General features: G+C 43.6%; 1 protein-coding gene across 1 annotated transcript in view; it reads left to right on the top strand.

Annotated features, from left to right (window-relative positions):
• The window catches only part of PHACTR3 (phosphatase and actin regulator 3), a 206,961-nt gene extending 194,748 nt beyond the window's left edge, over positions 1-12,213 (top strand). Inside the window, exons 9-13 of the mRNA XM_069548203.1 lie at positions 2,310-2,365; positions 6,485-6,546; positions 7,583-7,723; positions 9,237-9,313; positions 11,636-12,213. Of these exons, the coding sequence (XP_069404304.1) occupies positions 2,310-2,365; positions 6,485-6,546; positions 7,583-7,723; positions 9,237-9,313; positions 11,636-11,651 (352 nt within the window). The 3' untranslated portion in view covers positions 11,652-12,213. The remainder of the gene's footprint in view (positions 1-2,309; positions 2,366-6,484; positions 6,547-7,582; positions 7,724-9,236; positions 9,314-11,635) is intronic.
• The last annotated feature ends 4,432 nt before the right edge of the window (positions 12,214-16,645 follow it).

Below are 16,645 nucleotides of genomic sequence, written 5' to 3'. Positions count from 1 at the left end.
GGTAGGGCTGGGTCTAACTTCTTCCCACCATATCCCATATCCCAGGGCGTGTCCTCTGTGCTCACTAAACCTCCGACACAAGAGGCCAAGTTAGTTCTCAGTCTCATGAGCTGGGGTGTCAGGTACAGGTAGGTGTGAGTCCAAATGGGGACTCTGGACCTGCAGTACTCGCTTCCCTGTGATTGGGGTCCCCCAAGGAGTGGCTCTGGCTGGCAGTCCAGCTGTGGGCTCCTGGGCTCCCTCTGGGTAGAGGGGCAGGTTGCTGACAATCCAGCAGGCTGCATGTTGTTCATAGCTGCTGGATGGCCCCTTCTGGGCCATTCGGAGGTGCTTTGGGGGCCTGCTGTGGCCCTCACCCTGGCAGGCCTGCCTTCACCCCTAGAGCCAGCAGCGGAGATTTTGGTGGTGATTTATCCACACTTCTTGAGAAATGTCTGTCCCAAGCAAGCTTGGTATAACAGGTGTATTTGTGCATTTTCTCATTCAGTTCTCTTGCCTTTGTGAAGATCTATTATTAGTCCTCATTTTAGAAGAGAACACAGGGCTCCAGCAAGAAAAAGCCCTCCGTGGGGGCAAAGTGAGTAGAGTTTTGGGGCACTTTTCAGGCTTGAGCAGGTGCATGGTCTCCATCCTCAGCTGTCCCTGTGGGCATCGTAGCTGGTCAGCTGGCAGCCCCTAAGCAACAGGCTCTGCACCTTGGCAGGATTCTCTACAGCACTGCCAAAAGTTTCCTCTTCCAGGCAGTCCTCCTTGATCACTGCCCCCACTGCTGTCTCCAAGTCCAGCACCTGAGCAGTTAGGAGACACTGTCTAGAAATGTGAGCTTCTCAAGACTGGTTCCTTCTTTTCTGCTATCTCTTAGAAAATGGACCTCCCCTGCCCCTGCCCCCTCCCCCTCATCCATCACATCCCCACCCCTGTTTTCTCTTCTCCATGGCATTGCCTACTCGCTGGGATGATTGCTCACTTGCTGCTTGTCTGCCTTCCTCTTTAGACTTGAGTTTTCCAAGGGCAGGACCACTGTATCCTGGGGCTTGGGACAGTGCCTGGTACAAAGCAGGTACCCCTAACCCACCCCAGTCACTTAGTGAATGAATAAATAGCACCTGGTGGGTTTTGACCAGGCTGAGGGAGCCCCACCCAAACAGCTTGGTTTTGTGCCTGCTGCTTGCCAGGGAGCGGGAGGCCCTATCCCCTGGGTGCCACCCAGGAGTTGTCTGAGGGCACGCTGAAGTCTCAGCAGACATGCAGACAAGATTTTAAGCAACCACCCACCAGCCAGCAGACACACAAAGCCCGCCTAGGAGTCTGCCTTGAGTGTGGAGGGAGGAGCAGCTGAGCCCTGGGGGACCCTGGGCTTTGTGCTGGGACAGGGGTTATAAATAGGATTATGGCCCCGCATTGTGGGCATTCAGAGGCTCCGCCTGTCACCTCCCTGCAGTGGCAGAAGGATCCGGAAGTGGGGACGTTTTTTGGCTCTGCCCCAGGGATAACATTATTGGAGTTACAGAAATAATTGGAGCTTGGCATTAATGTTGACTAATTATGCCTCCCTCTCCTGACAAGCCTTTTATTTATTTATGTATTTCTTCTTTTTGGCTACGTCCTCCAACTCCCTCAATGAGAAGCCATTTAAAAGGAAATGATAATTTGTCCTATCTCACCAAGCGGACGGGCAGAGCAGGCGGCGGGCGGGCGGCCATGGGCGTGGCGGCGCGCGCGCTCAGCCCAGGAGATTCCCAGCCAGGATTGGATGCGCTTCTTCCCTACGCGCCTGGGCTCCGCGCCGGCTAGAGGCAGGAGCTTCCCCATCGCCTCCCTGCAGGCAGGGTCGGGTGAGGCCGGACCGCGGCTGGAGCAGGACCGGGGCGAGTGCCAGTGTCCGGGTCGCTGGGAGCTTGGGACATAGAAGCTGGAAACGCGGCTGCGCGCCCCTCCCTGCGCCCCCAGACAAGGGACCATCTCCTGGCTGGATCTCAGACCCGCGCCTGGGGAGCCGTCCAGCCTGCCGGGCCGGCAGCAGATCTGGACATGATGAGCTGCTTGTCCAGAGCGGGAGCGGGAGCGCGGGCTGCCCCAGCCGCCCGGTGACAGAGGGCCACGTCCCTCCCGCGCGGGGGTCGGACTTGATTTGCCAGCAAGAGGCTGCCTCCGACGGAGGAGCCCCCACCCCTCCACCTCCCCCCCTCCTGTTTTTTGGGAGGCAATCTTCAAGGGGTGCGCCAGCTACCCCGGACCCTCACAGACCCTGGATGCAATTCGCTGGCAGCCACCATGGTGCAAAATGTAATTCTGGTGTTTTTCCGCAGACGACTGAGCCAAAGACCCGCGGTGGAGGAACTGGAGAGAAGAAACATCTTGAAACGTGAGTAGTGGCGGCCCCCTGGGGTTCCCCTCACGTGTGCTCCACGGAGGCTGCTGCGGGAGCCTGGCTCTGCAGGCTTACTGAGCCCTCCTGTGTTCCCCTCGCCCTGAGCTGCTGGGGAACTCTGAAAGCAATCCCCCGGGAAAGTTGAAACACCCAGCAAAGTCCCCTTGAAAATTAAAAAGGAAAAAGCTCTCCTGGCATCATTAAAAATGTCCCTACTTCGGGGTTATGTCATGAGTCAGCTCTGTAGTTGGAAGGGAAATGATGTCTTTTGGCAGGCTAGGTTTCAAGCAGGTGTCCCTGGCAATTTGGGACTAGGGCTCCTCATGGTCATGGACATCACAGGCAGGTGTGGACAGAGTATAAAACCTACCAGGGAAGAGCTCAGCCCTCTGTAGTTCCCTCCTGGGGGAGTAAAGCAGCAGCTCAAAGGAACACAGAAGCCTAGGAAGTTGCCTGTGGCTTAGAACTGGGCAATTTTAGATCCTCCCCTCCTTCACATCCCCTGGGTTTTCCCAGGGAGGGTTGTGGTTGCAACATGTGCTGAGTACCAGCATCCAGGAAGAGCCTCCCTGGTGCAGAGAACACTGTTCCATCTCATTAAAGGCATTGAGGATTTGGGTGGTAGAACCCTTTCAAAGGTGTTTCCCAGATACTTCTTAGGTATCTGGTCAACAGACTTAGTTTGTGAGGTATTTTCTGTAGCATGTTTTCTAAGGGCCTGGATTTTAAAAATGTTTTCCTCTCTTAAGAGTGAGCCCTGCAGACATTCTCTGAATTTGGTTTTTCATTCCATGAACGTCTTTTTACAAAGTTAAGACAGTCCCATGGCTGACCTTCTGTCCAAAAGTAGAAGACAGAAACTCTGGTCTGGGTGCTGAGTCCTAACTGACTCCTTCCTCTTCTTGACTTCAGCACCTTTATTAATTGCCTGGATGACTCCCCCCTTTAAGGACTGTTGGAAATATTTAAACCCTAAGATTCTGAATTCTTTGTTTTAGGGATTTCCCTGGTGGTCCAGTGGTTAGGACTCCAAGCTTCCCCTGCTGGGGGCACATGTTAAATCCGTGGTCAGGGAACTAAAATTCTACATGCTGAGCAGTGCAGCCAAAAAAAAAAAAAAAAAAAAGTGTTCTTTTAAAACTTGATATAGTGACGACTATTCTATATTACATCAACTAAGCCGTATCTGAGAATTTCAAGAACATCTTTTCATGGATAGCCTGCTTAACCAGGTGGGCACATACAAATGTGTAGCTGTTACTGAATATTTGAATTTTTAAAAATTAAGTCACTGACTTATAAAGCTCATCAGTCACAGATGCCCCCTCAGGTAGTAATCTAAGACTCAAGTGGGGCAAGTTCAAGACTGCCCTCAGCCTGGTTTGCTGCCCAGAGTGGGCAGAGGCTTTTCTCTCAGGAACCATTTCTCCTGCCAGTGGTCACTTCCTCTCTGCTCTAGTGGATGGTCAGGGCCTCCCAACAGCAAGTGCTTCTAATTGTGTTCATCTTTGCACATAGACACCTGGACGTGAAAGCCTGAATATCAGAACTGTGCCCGGTGAGCAGAGATGGCAGGTGGATCCCGGACTGACGGCACTCACCTCCAGGGCAGGAAAACAGGCTCCCTGCTGCGGCCCTCACAGTCCCTTCCTTGCCACTCAGCCAGTCAGGTCCGTCCCTAGTTGGAAGCAACTCGAGTGCCCTGGGCAGCATCCTTGAGAATGTCAGTGCTAGTTTGAGGTGGGGGTTTGGTTTGGTTTGGTTCTGTGGAGATGAGGATTGACTGACTATATATAGTCCAGCCTAGAGCGTCATCCCCACAGCCCTTGACACTGGCTTGCACTCTTGCTGCATTTTCTGCTTTGAGTCAATGGCTTAGAATATCAGCACATTGTATCTGCTCCCCTTCAAGTAGGGACTCATGGCTAACTGCGATCATGCTGGAAGAACACTTAGAACTGGGCCTGTACGTTTGTGGATATGAGAGTGTTGAGACACAGTGGCCCTCTTTTATATGGTCATATTAGAAGTCGTCATTCCAAGGTGGGCCCACTCTGTGCCAGGCATTGTACTCAGTGCTTGCCTCTGTTCCCTCGCTGAATTGTTACCAGATAGTCGTGAGGTTTGCATGGCTGTTCCCATCTTCCTAGTGAGGAAGCTCAGACTTCGGAAGGTAATAGGACTTTTTAACATGAGTGTTGGCAGAGGGAAGGAGCTGAAGGTCATGTGGAGGTGGCCTGGCTCCATCATCCACGTTCTGACCACTGCCTTAGGAGCAATAATGCATCTCTCATTATTTACAGAAGGCTCTTGTGTGACTGTCCAAGCTACTGGCACTATTTCCAGAAAATCTGGGTATGGAGGCTCTGATTATGGCTCCCTTGTTTTGCATAAAGCACAGGGCTTTCTGAGTCTGAAAATAAGAGATCTATAAACCCATTGCTCAGGGGAGCTCAGAGAATCTGTGGCTTAGGCTCTCAGGAAGGACCTTGGAATTGGCGTCCCACAGAGCACCTGGCCTGCAGGGGGACACTCCCCGGGCACCTCCAAGACCCCTGCTGTGCTCCGATGACCTTGTAATGATGCTGGTGTTGTCGACAATTTAAAAAACAGAAAGATCTGCTCTTGTTTCAGTGTTTTTATATGGAGGGTGTACTTAGGATTTGTTCATGGCCTGTTTTTAAGAAATATGAAGAATTATAGGACTTCCCTGGCTGTCCAGTGATTAAGACTTTGTGCTTCCACTGCAGGGGACACAGGTTTGATTACTGGTCAGGAACTAAGATCCTGAGTGCCACATGGCATGGCCAAAATTTTTTAAAAAATCTAAAGAATTAGTTTCATATCATCATTTAAATCTCTTATGGTTGGCCTTCTATGTGGTATTTTCACATTTTTTTCTAATTGTGTTATCAGCTCTCAGAGCTTATAATTGTGGTTTCTTTTGGTTTCTCACTTCGATTAAGAACAAGGAACATAACAGGGATTGGTTTCTTTTTGTAAAACATCTGAATGAAAGATGAATCTTCCTTTTTTAAAGAAAATTACTGAAAAGTACAATGGCTAGTATGTTAAATGCCCATACACCAAATCTCCTAGATGCACAGATGTTTAAAATGTTTCAAAGGAAGGCAGGTAACGTGAGCTTATGTTAACGACGAGTTGCAGAATTTCCCTTCCTCAAACCTGGCGGTGTTTCTAGGAGTGCTGACAGATGAGGTCCCTTTCCCAGGAATAGAATTCTGGGCCCCCTCCGGGGACCTGAGGCTTTATTTAGCAACAGAGAGAGCCAGAAATAGGACATCCATTATCTCTTACCCCAGGGCAGAGCTTAGTTTTACACTAAGTCTCAGCATTCTGCTCCATTTTTAGCTTCCAAGTGTAGGTGTGAGCACGGCTTGCATGTTAATAGTGACACTAGGCAAAACCAGTTTTGGTGAGAGACTTGGGTCCTTTAAAAGGCAGGTCATGTGTCTCACTTCTGCAGTGGAGAATCAGCTGGTTTCCTGGGTATGTTTGGATTTGAAATATATCCAGAAAATATGAATTCCAGGCAGGCATATGTTGCCCAGAATCTGAGGCGAATGTTCTTTATCTTCTGTTGGTTGGCTAAAACTATGAATCCCTTTTACATGGAAAAGCAGTGACAGTTCTAACAATATTCATTCATATATACTTGAATATATATGTGTGTATATATATAAAACTTATCCTACTAAAAATTTTTGTTTGCCATCTATGTTCCTAGTTGTAAATACACAGAGATGATAGTTGATTAGGAGAGAATTGCTTCCTGTTTCTCCTGCAAATCAATGGCCAGCATCAATCTGTGTGGTTATTTCTAACACAGAAAAGGGCCCAGGAGAACCAGGCTGTGATGGTGGGAAAACTTTCCTCTACAAGTGTTTATATGGAACAATGAGAGCATAGTTTCCTGAGCAGTGATTGGCAAAGTGCAATGATATGGAAAAAAGTGTCACCTGTCAGGTGTCCTTCCTGTTACACCTGTAGCCTCCAGAAATGTCCAGATCTGAGCACATGTCCTTGCTAAAGAGGAGAACGTTTCAACCTGCTTCTTTGTTTTTTCCCTTCTTTTGTTTTCATCTTTCACAGAAAGGAATGATCAGACAGAGCAAGAAGAAAGAAGAGAAATCAAGCAAAGGTTGACAAGAAAGGTATGATCATCTAAGCATCTCTTTCCTGAATATTAAGGTAGGAAACACTGAGACGGGTGATGCAGGCCATCACTCTGTGATGCTGACCTGTGACTTCTTGGGCAACAGTGAATTCATTCACTGGACAGTCAAAAAGCAGTGCCTTTTGCATCGACCTGGGGGTGACTGATGTCCCTGTGGACTATGTGTTCACTCAGCCATGGAGTACATGACTGCAGCCGTGTGGCCTCAATGGCATTGCCATTTGTTTCCAGGAAGTCAGATGCTGACTGGCATGCTCTTCATTTATTTGAGCTCTTTACACAGTGCTCAAGCAAAGCATGCCTGGATACCAGTGTGTCAGTATACCTTTCACACTCTTTGGTTCTATTTGTCTAGAAGCTTCTGACTATGGAAAACTTCATAAGCTTCAAGGGTTTATGTCTGAGAGTCAAATAGTTAAGTCAAAATGTACTATGGTCAATATAGGTAGCAAGTCTGTGAAGTTTGGTTTCCTTCTAAAGCCCTGACTGTCTCTAAATTCAGGTCTTCTGGTGTTCCTTTCTCTACTGTATTCTGAAATAATAATAATAACTTCTCGTCCTACTTGAAGTTAATAGAATATCCTTTCTGAGCTTGAGTTATGAGTGCTAGTAGTAGTATTTAGTATTTCAACTTTATCAGTAGCTTGTTTTGGAAAATCTTACCTAATGATAGTTGAAAAGCAGCAGCTGGTGCTGTAAAATTTTTCCTTAGATAATTCATCCAGCTTTCCTTGAGCTGTGCTGTAGATAGGGCACCACTAGCTTCCTGGGGGTGTGAGTGCTCTTGACAAGATGTGTTAAAGGGACGGGATTGTCATTTAAGAGTGTATAATTTAAGCCCTTCACATTAGAGGTGTTTTTTTGTTGTTGTTGTTTGTTTGCATTAGGGTTTTATTTCAGCTTCAGAGGTTACATTTATTTATAGAAGGGTCCTGGTTTGCTCAGGGTACTTGAACAAACTAAGAAAGCTAGTTTGGTACATGAGACCTAACTATGGTGATCTTTTATTTTAGCTTAATCAGAGACCCACAGTTGATGAACTGAGAGACAGAAAAATTCTGATACGATTCAGTGATTATGTGGAGGTGGCGAAAGCACAGGACTATGACAGACGGGCAGACAAACCCTGGACGAGACTGTCGGCAGCAGATAAGGTACTGAGCATACGTGTGCATGTTGGTTCACAGGTGTATATGTGTCAGGAGACAGTGGGCACCATCAGCTGTTGAAATAAGTAATTAACCTCCAATTAAATAAATTTATATTAAAAAAGGCTGTGCTTGGCCAGATGTGGCATCACAAATAGAACCTGGGCTCAGGGTTGTGTTTTCAACTAGGGGATGGTTTTGCCCTTAGGGACATTTGGAAATGACTGGGACATTTTTGGTTGTTACCAAATGGGCTTCCCTCATAGCTCAGTCAGTAAAGACTCTGCCTGCAATGCAGGAGACCCGGGTTGAATCCCTGGGTGGGAAAGATCCTCTGGAGAAGGAAATGGCAACCCACTCCAGTATTCTTGCCTGGAGAATCCCATGGACAGAGGATCCCAGCAGGCTACAGTCCATGGAGTTGAAAGTCAGACACAACTTAGTGACTAAACCACCACCAAGAGCCCTCAGGCTGCTTGGACTGAGGGGCAGCCTGCCAGGTACTTAATCCTCCAAAATATTCCTGAGAGAGAGGTGTTGCTATTATCCCTGTAGAGGTGCCATTGAACAGGTGACTGGGAAAGACTGGCAAGACTTAGACCCGGGAGCCTCTGTCTACAGAGTCTCTTCTATCTCCCCACTTTGAGTGACTTCCAGAACTTTTAAAGCCTCCCGAAAGGAGAGGAACATAATACATTCAGCCAATGAATGTGCTGAAATTGCTAATGGGTCCCTGTCTTCATAAGCTGAGTGCGAGTCTGTGAGGTTATACATGAACGCACATAAGCATTGCATCCTCTTGGAACAGGCTATAGTTGGTTGCCCAGGGTGGATGTGCTCAGAGGAGCCTGGCCGTGAAGGGAGAATTCAGGCACCTTTGGCAGCCTTTCCTTGCCCCAGAAGCTGTGTCTGATGTTTGTCTACCCTGGCCTGAGAGTTTATCTGAGAGACGCACACGATGAAAGTGGGCGTTGGGAAGCTGGAGGAGGGCCAGATGAGAAGCCCTGAAAAGACTGAGATGCACATCTCACCCACATGTAACAACAAGATTATGTTTCAAATGACACAAAATGTAAATGTATCCTGAAGTCAGAATAACTTCTAGATTATCTAGTTGCAAAATTCTAAGTAAGTTCACCAAAAGCTGAAGCTCACTCATTGTTCTGAGGTCCTTACTTTTTAAGTGCCCCGAGCATGTGTTTGATCTGTTATGTATCCTGGTGACATGGGACAGGGTTGGGGGTGGGGCAGGGTCAAGGCAGGGGGTTGATATATTCCCACTCCAGCACAGTAAACAAATTCACTAAATACTTCCAGAACACCAGCTCTGCACTAGGTTGGTAGGGCTATAAAAATAAGTAAAAGCCTAAATGCTAAGCACAAAAATTTTTTTTACTCTATCACAAAATAACAAAGTCAGCAAGTATTAGGAATGGCTGTCAGTCCACAACCATGATACTCATTTCCCATGCTAACTTTCTAATGTCCTGAAAAATAATGTGCTGTTTTTAAATTCCAGGCAGCAATTCGTAAAGAACTGAATGAATACAAAAGTAATGAAATGGAGGTGCATGCATCAAGCAAGCATCTGACAAGGTCAGATTTCTATTTGTATGAATTTCATGATACTTGCAATACGGTATTTTTTTTTTTTAAGAGAAAATAAAAATGTCACAAATCACTGTGTTCAGGTAAAAAAAAACAATTCAGTATGTCTGCAGAGAATTGTCTTGAACAGAGAGAATGCAACTCAATTGAAAGTGCTATTGGTTCCTGTGGTTTCACATAGGGCTTGGCAGGCTTTCCTGGTGGCACAGATGATCAAAGAATCCATCTGCTATGCTGGAGACCTGGATTCAAGTCCCTGGGTTGGGAAGATCCCCTGGAGAAGGGAATGGCTGGTTACCAACTCCAGTATTCTTTCCTGGAGAATTCCATGGGCAGAGGAGCCTTCTGGGCTACAGTCCTTGGGGTCACAATGAATTGGACAGGACTGTGGGACTAACACTTGGTGAGGGGTGGGATGTAGAACAGTATTACACATAGTTTTATTTCAGTAGTTAATGTGTATTTAGATATTGGGAGAAGGCAATGGCAACCCATTCCAGTACTCTTGCTTGGAAAATCCCACGGGAGGAGCCTGGTAGGCTGCAGTCCATGGGATCGCTAGGAGTCGGACACTACTGAGTGGCTTCACTTTCACGCATTGGAGAAGGAAATGGCAACCCACTCCAGAGTTCTTGCCTGGAGAATCCCAGAGATGGGGGAGCCTGGTGGGCTGCCATCTGTGGGGTCGAACAGAGTTGGACACTAGTCTCAAAGCACTGAAGGTAATTTGCCTGTATTCCCCTTCTCTCATATTCAGAACCTGCCCGCCCCCACCCCCTGCCCATTTATTTATATGTAGAGGAGTGCTGTGAAATTACTCTCCCCACCAATCCCACTTGTCTCCCACCTTATTTTATACTCACATCTTTAACACAAGCTCATGCTCCCCCAAAGCTCTTCCAAACAGCCTTTGTTCCTTCAGCAAATAGGTATTGTGTGCCATTCTTATGCTGCGAGTCAGCTATAAGTAAAGGAGGGTCCCATCTCCAGGGAGCATATATTCCAGTGGGGATATGGCTGATTCTTCCATAATCAAGACTTTTCATACAAGGGGAATACACCCATAAACAGGGGTGGCATGGGTTGGCCTGCTGATGCCAGTGCTCACAAGTGGCATATTCCCCCGGCACTTCCCCTTCCTGTCCATGAAGAGCCATGATGAGGTTCTCATACACGTTTATCCTCAAAGGACTGCCTGATGCCACAAGCCTTCACCTGCACCGGCTGTTTGTCATCTCTCCCTTGGTCTAGAGATGCTCAGGCCCCAGACACAAAGAGAAAGGAAATCCTGAATGGAGATACTGCCTTAAACCAAAACAGTGGACTCCTTTTCTTTTCTGTTTGGCACAAAGTGGCCACTGTGGTTGTTATTTGTAGTGCAATGTGGCTATGGAATAGAAAGCAGGCAAACAGAATTCTGCCTATGAGATAGATGACTTTGAATATATCAAGGGAGGAAGAAGAGGTTGGAAAAGTAGGAAAAATGAAGTAAGTAGTTTGTTTAAAGATGTTTAAGGTTTTCCCCCATGACTGGCACATTTTGGGGCAGGAATAAATCATCTTACTTTTGAGTGTTCAGAACACTAAAAAGTGTTTAGGAAATAAACACTCTCTGTAAAATATTCAGTTATTTTTAATGTTCAATCCTGTGTTACAGAAAAAAGATGTAATTACTGCATATTCTATGTATGGTAATGTGAAAATATTTAATACATTTCTCTTTATACATTGTTAAAAGACATTTACTAAAGATATGTACTTTCTCTCATAAGTCCTTGATAGCTTTTTTAGATGACAGAATTTTAAGAGTGAGCCCAAAACTTACACATCAGGAAATGTTAAGATTTTTATACCACATTTTAGCATTTAATGTCAGCTTTTAAAAGAGCAATGATTTTAGTGATATGAAATTTTAATTGCATTAAACAGTACCACAAACACATTTTCAACTCTATAAGAACAAAATTATAACTCTACAATAATATCCAATCATTTGTTAATCAGTTCATTACCTCTGCTGGTTCAGCAAAGCCCTGCTGTTTTTGTGAACTTCAAGGGCCTACCTAGCAGTTTTCAAGCCAAGTTTTAGCTAGGCTTAAGAATTCACCATCAGACTCCTCTTGTGTTATGATGGGGCCTGAGCGGTGGGTGCCCTCTGGGGCTGTACACCACTGTAACCCAGGCAGGTCCATCCTCATGGTTTACACGTTGGACTTCCACAAAGATTTTAATAGCAACAGAGTAATCTGTGGAAAGTTTTTGGCAATTTAAACTTAGATATGTATAACCGTGTCTTTTTACAATTTCTAGATTCCACAGGCCATAGAGATTTTCTTCTGAGAAGAATTGTGCTTAATTTTTGATACCAACACTGAACATTCATCAGGGAGCTTTCCTGAAGTTCAGCTCATGACTACCTGCTGTGGTTGCCAGAGAAGCAGGACCATACACACAGGTGAAATCCTGGCCACGCTCACCTGTGAGAGAATGACCAGAGGACACCCTTCACTCTCTGGGGCCTGAGGAGTGTCAACTGTTGGGGTCAGAAGAGACCCCAGGGACTCGACCTGAAGAAAACTGTTGTTTGCCTTCCTGCCTTGTTTTGCAGTTCTGCGGTGTGACCGAGGATGGTGACGTGCGTGTGCAGGGTCACCACACTGAGGCTGTGACCAAGGGACATGTACGCAGTGTCTTCAGTACCATGTGGAAAAGACCTTTTTATTCTCATCACAATTAGAGAACTCTTTAAGTTCCTGTTATACAAAATGATTTACTGTATTATACTTTTTCTTTTTTTATATAATGTCTAACAAAAAATACAGCTGCAACACTTCGATTCCTGTTAATTTTGTTCTTTAATTAAATGACTACTTATTGCAGGAAATTAACCTGGGTGTTACAGTTTCTTGGGGTGGGGGTAAGAGATTTTTTTAGAAAAAGGATCTGTGAAACAAGTCAAATCTTATTATTTTTGAGCCATCAAAAGCCAAACACAGGAGAATTCAAACTTTTTGTGTGTTTTGTAAATTCTTTTAGTATTTGTGGTTCGTGCCTTAGGAAATCAAATTCTTTTTCAAGTTAAGTTTATAAATCATTTGAGTAATAAACCTAGAAATAAGTAACAACTTGTTGAAAAACTCTACTAAAAGGAAGATGACCTCTAAGAGTATTTTTAATTTCATATTTGCAAACATTAGTAAAGCCTCTGTTGTGAGAGACAAAGGTTTAGATTGAGTGGAGCTCTAAGAGGATATTTATCCCAGCACAAAGGTAAAAGGTAATCTTGGCACAAAGAGGGGAAAGTAAGTTAAATAAGAATAAACGTTCCCTGGAATAAATTTTTACTTAGCCTTTGAGTAAGTATCATTGCAAAAATGAGCCTGCCCTCCTGGTCCACTGAGTCCAGGAGCACAGTGCTTCCATCACACCATTGTGATCTTGCAGAACCTGTGCCCAGATCCCAGCTCTGCAACACTCAGCAAGGTGTTTATTTCCTCTGCAGGAAGCTCTCCCACCTGCTCCCCACCTGACCCTGCCCCAGTCTCTCTCTCACACACACATACAACAATTGGAATCTCTAAATGAGAAAAAGGAGGGGAAGTATATGTGTGAAGTACCAGTGAAGTGCCCAGTCCATCATGTGGGTGTGGTTGCCAGGTAGCTGTGGAGCAGCTGAATGTCCTCTGTGACTTCTCACCACACAAGCTACCTCACTACTTCCCATGACCTTTCCTGTGCTGCTCTGTGGCTGCAGTGGGTCAGGAGCCCACTGCTCAACCCTTGTGGCAGCACTCTGTCTTAAGGGATTTGTGATCAATCCTAGATGCAAGCAAACATACTGTTAGTTTGTCAAACTGGAGTCTTTTTATAAGAAACCAGTGTATGGTACAAAAATTCTAGCTCTGCCTCTTCATGCTGTGTAACCTGTGAATCGCTTGACTTCGCTAAGCCTCAATTTCTGTGTCTATGGAATGATACCTAAATCTTTTCTAACTAGAAGCCAATCTCTTGATTTTATAAGCATTTATGTGTGTGTGTATATATATATATATTTTTTATATTTATGTATATTTTATATGTAAGCTGTTATTTGTGGCCAGTCAACCCTCTAAATACTTAATTTCTATTTTAAACTACATAGTAGCAGCTTTCTATTTTATATTTTATTCAACTTAAAAAATTGGAACCAACCTATATAAAAATAAGATTTCAATCTTCATCACATAGAAATATCCATATAATTGCTTTACTATGAAGCAAAAAATGAAAAAAGTTTCCTTATTTAGAAACCATTCCGGCCCCCAAAAGCAACAAGGATCACTGCTGAGAATATATCTAAACTATAGCTATAATTAGAGACAATCTGATAGATGGGGCACAAATTCAGGGTTTTTGCCCAACTAATAGATAAATAAAGATTTATGATAAAGTACAAGATACCCAAAGCAGAGTTTGGTTTGGTCTAGACTCAAGGGTTCTAAAATATAAAACTGGAAGACATTTTCATTGTAATCAAAATATTTGCAAAGGTAAATAACTTCTACTACTGTATTTGTATTAATCATAAACTATTACCCTAAATTATATTTCCATATTTCATGTTCTTAGCAGGTATTTTAGAGGTTGAGATAACCTAAAACTGTGAATCAAGTATGTATGTTTACTCGGCATCTAAGTGTGTGTAATCCTGCACTAAGTAAGTATATGACATGGCATCTCCAGTTTCTCATCCTAGTTAGCTAGAGGAACAGAAATCAAAAGCAATTCATTTATCACATGATACTGGTGATATACATGCATATGGATATAAATTTAAATTTACATATATTGTGTAAATTTGAAGAGAAAGTTTATATACTTAGGAGCTGAAGACTTAGAAAAAATTCTTATTCAATAACAATTAGATACAGTATCTGAATTATCAGACTACTATTAAGTAAGTGAGTAAGTAAGTGAAGTCGCTCAGTCGTGTCTGACTCTCTGCGACCCCGTGGACTGTAGCCTACCAGGCTCCTCTGTCCATGGGATTTTCCAGGCAATAGTACTGGAGTGGATTGCCATTTCTTTCTCCAGCGGATATTCCCGACCCAGAGATAGAACCCGGGTCTCCGGCATTGTAGACAGACGCTTTACCATCTGAGCCACCAGGGAAGTCCTAACTATTACTATTAGTAGTCATTAATAAGGGGATGACCGAGGATGTGATGGCTGGATGGCATCACGGACTCGATGGACGTGAGTCTGAGTGAACTCCGGGAGATGGTGATGGACAGGGAGGCCTGGCGTGCTGCGATTCATGGGGTCGCAGAGTCGGACACGACTGAGCGACTGAACTGAACTGAATAAGGTTCTTGTGCATTGACTTGACAATTTTAACAGAATAAAATGACTATTAATGTAACAATATTAAGTCATTAAAGAAATTATTTTTAAAGAGTTAAACAATTTTTTTAACTTAATTGCTAATTTTGTGACAAGAAACTGAATCACAGCCAGAAGCATCAAGTTTTAAGCCAATATGATAGGAAGAATACTACATCCTATGACTCTGTAGAAAGTACATATAAAAAATGTTAAAGGAGCTGTGAAACGGTATTACATAATTTTGGACAACTGAAATGGATTAAAAAAAACACCTGACATAGAGGGTCCACCTTGTGGAAACACAAGGTAATTACAAGTCTAAAAGGTATCCTATTGTATAGTCGAAGTTTAAAAGTCAGATTTTAGCTACATATCTACAGTTCAATAGCAAAGTCAAGTTCAGAAATGCAAAATTCTAATTATACTGTTAAAATTACTAGTTCAACATTATTCCAATATCTACCTGGTTTTTTTTTCACAATTTTTTTTTCAGAGTTCTTAATGTGAAAGAAACATCTCATAAGATGCTCATAAACAACTGAAAATACAGAAAGTCAAATTTACTTCAGGTCCAACAGGAAGGACCTAAGAGCTTGCTCCAATTTTTACAATACTAAAGATCATTTCTTTCTTTTTTTTTTTAATGGCCACTCTTCACAACCTGTGGATATTACTCCCCTGACCTGGGATTGAAGGCCGGGCCCTCAGCGGTGGAAGCTTGGAGCCATAACCACTGGGCCTCCCGGGAAGTCCCAACAGTGCTTAGAATTCTACTTTACGTGTTTATTCATGGCACTTATGATTCGCCCATGCTTACTGACATTTTAATCAATGTTAATGAACCTATACATAACTGACTTGGTTAGTTATTATGTGGTGGTTGATGGCATGGCTAAAGAAGTACCTCTAGCAGCTGTAGAGAGCTTCACCCTAGGCCCTGAGGCCATAGAAAGCAGCATTCATCACCCTAGACCAATGTTTTAAGAAGGAATTAAATGCTAGATAAAAACCACACAGTCTACTGCCCACACTAGGATGTGCTGGGCATCTATGGTGTCAGGAACATATGGCTTTTAAGTCTCTGCAATAATGTCTATAGAACTTAGTATTTAAGTTTCTGGCTGTACTAATGCTGCAAAATTTTTCTTTCTTCTATGTCCTTTCCAACGCCTTCTGGAACAATTTGACCACAGTATGGTAAGCCTGCACCAACGTGCTGGTAAACTGTGATCCAGGTAAGACATAGAAGTCATTAGTTACAATGCTTATTTATTTTTTAATATGTCTGAAATGAGAAAATCAAGAAGTGTTAGCTATATTAACATAATCATTAATCTCTGCTAATGCAAAACTGCTTTAACTCACTATAGTAAGATAAATTAAGGAATAAATTTCGTAATAACAGAGATATCTGACCTTCAAATGTTTCTTCTAAATGAGGGGTCTTGCAAACTATAGCTCAGACCAGATCTGCCTTTTTTTAATGGTCTGCAAGGTAAGAATGGTCCTTACATTTTAAAATAGTTACATTTGACAAGTTTATACAAGTACATACATGATATCATTAAATTTACCTTTTGGCCCTTAAACTTTTTTTTTACTGTATAACCCCTTTAAAAGACAGTTTGCCTGCTGCTCTAAAATCTTTTTTTTTTTTTTTAAGAAAATAAATAATAGAAGATGCTGAGTTACACAGAACAGTTAAGTTTGTTTCTAAGCTTAAAAATTTTAACATCAAGTTTGTTACAAATTTCTAAGTCATTATAAGCTCACACTGACAATAGTACTTTGGCATGCATAAAATGCACATCAAGTTGGGTAAATAACAAAGGCTCTATTGATATCAAGGGCATATGTTTCATTAGTATGACCACTCTGTGTTCCAACTTCCTTTTATTTAAAATTATTGTTATCAAAGCTTAAACCAAAACTATGTTATCTACAGTTCAAGGCAGT

The sequence above is a fragment of the Ovis canadensis genome, chromosome 13 (assembly GCF_042477335.2).
Source record: "Ovis canadensis isolate MfBH-ARS-UI-01 breed Bighorn chromosome 13, ARS-UI_OviCan_v2, whole genome shotgun sequence".
In the NCBI taxonomy this organism is placed as follows: Eukaryota; Metazoa; Chordata; class Mammalia; order Artiodactyla; family Bovidae; genus Ovis; species Ovis canadensis.
Note: the sequence above shows the minus strand (reverse complement) of the source record. Positions and strands in the feature narration are given on the sequence as shown.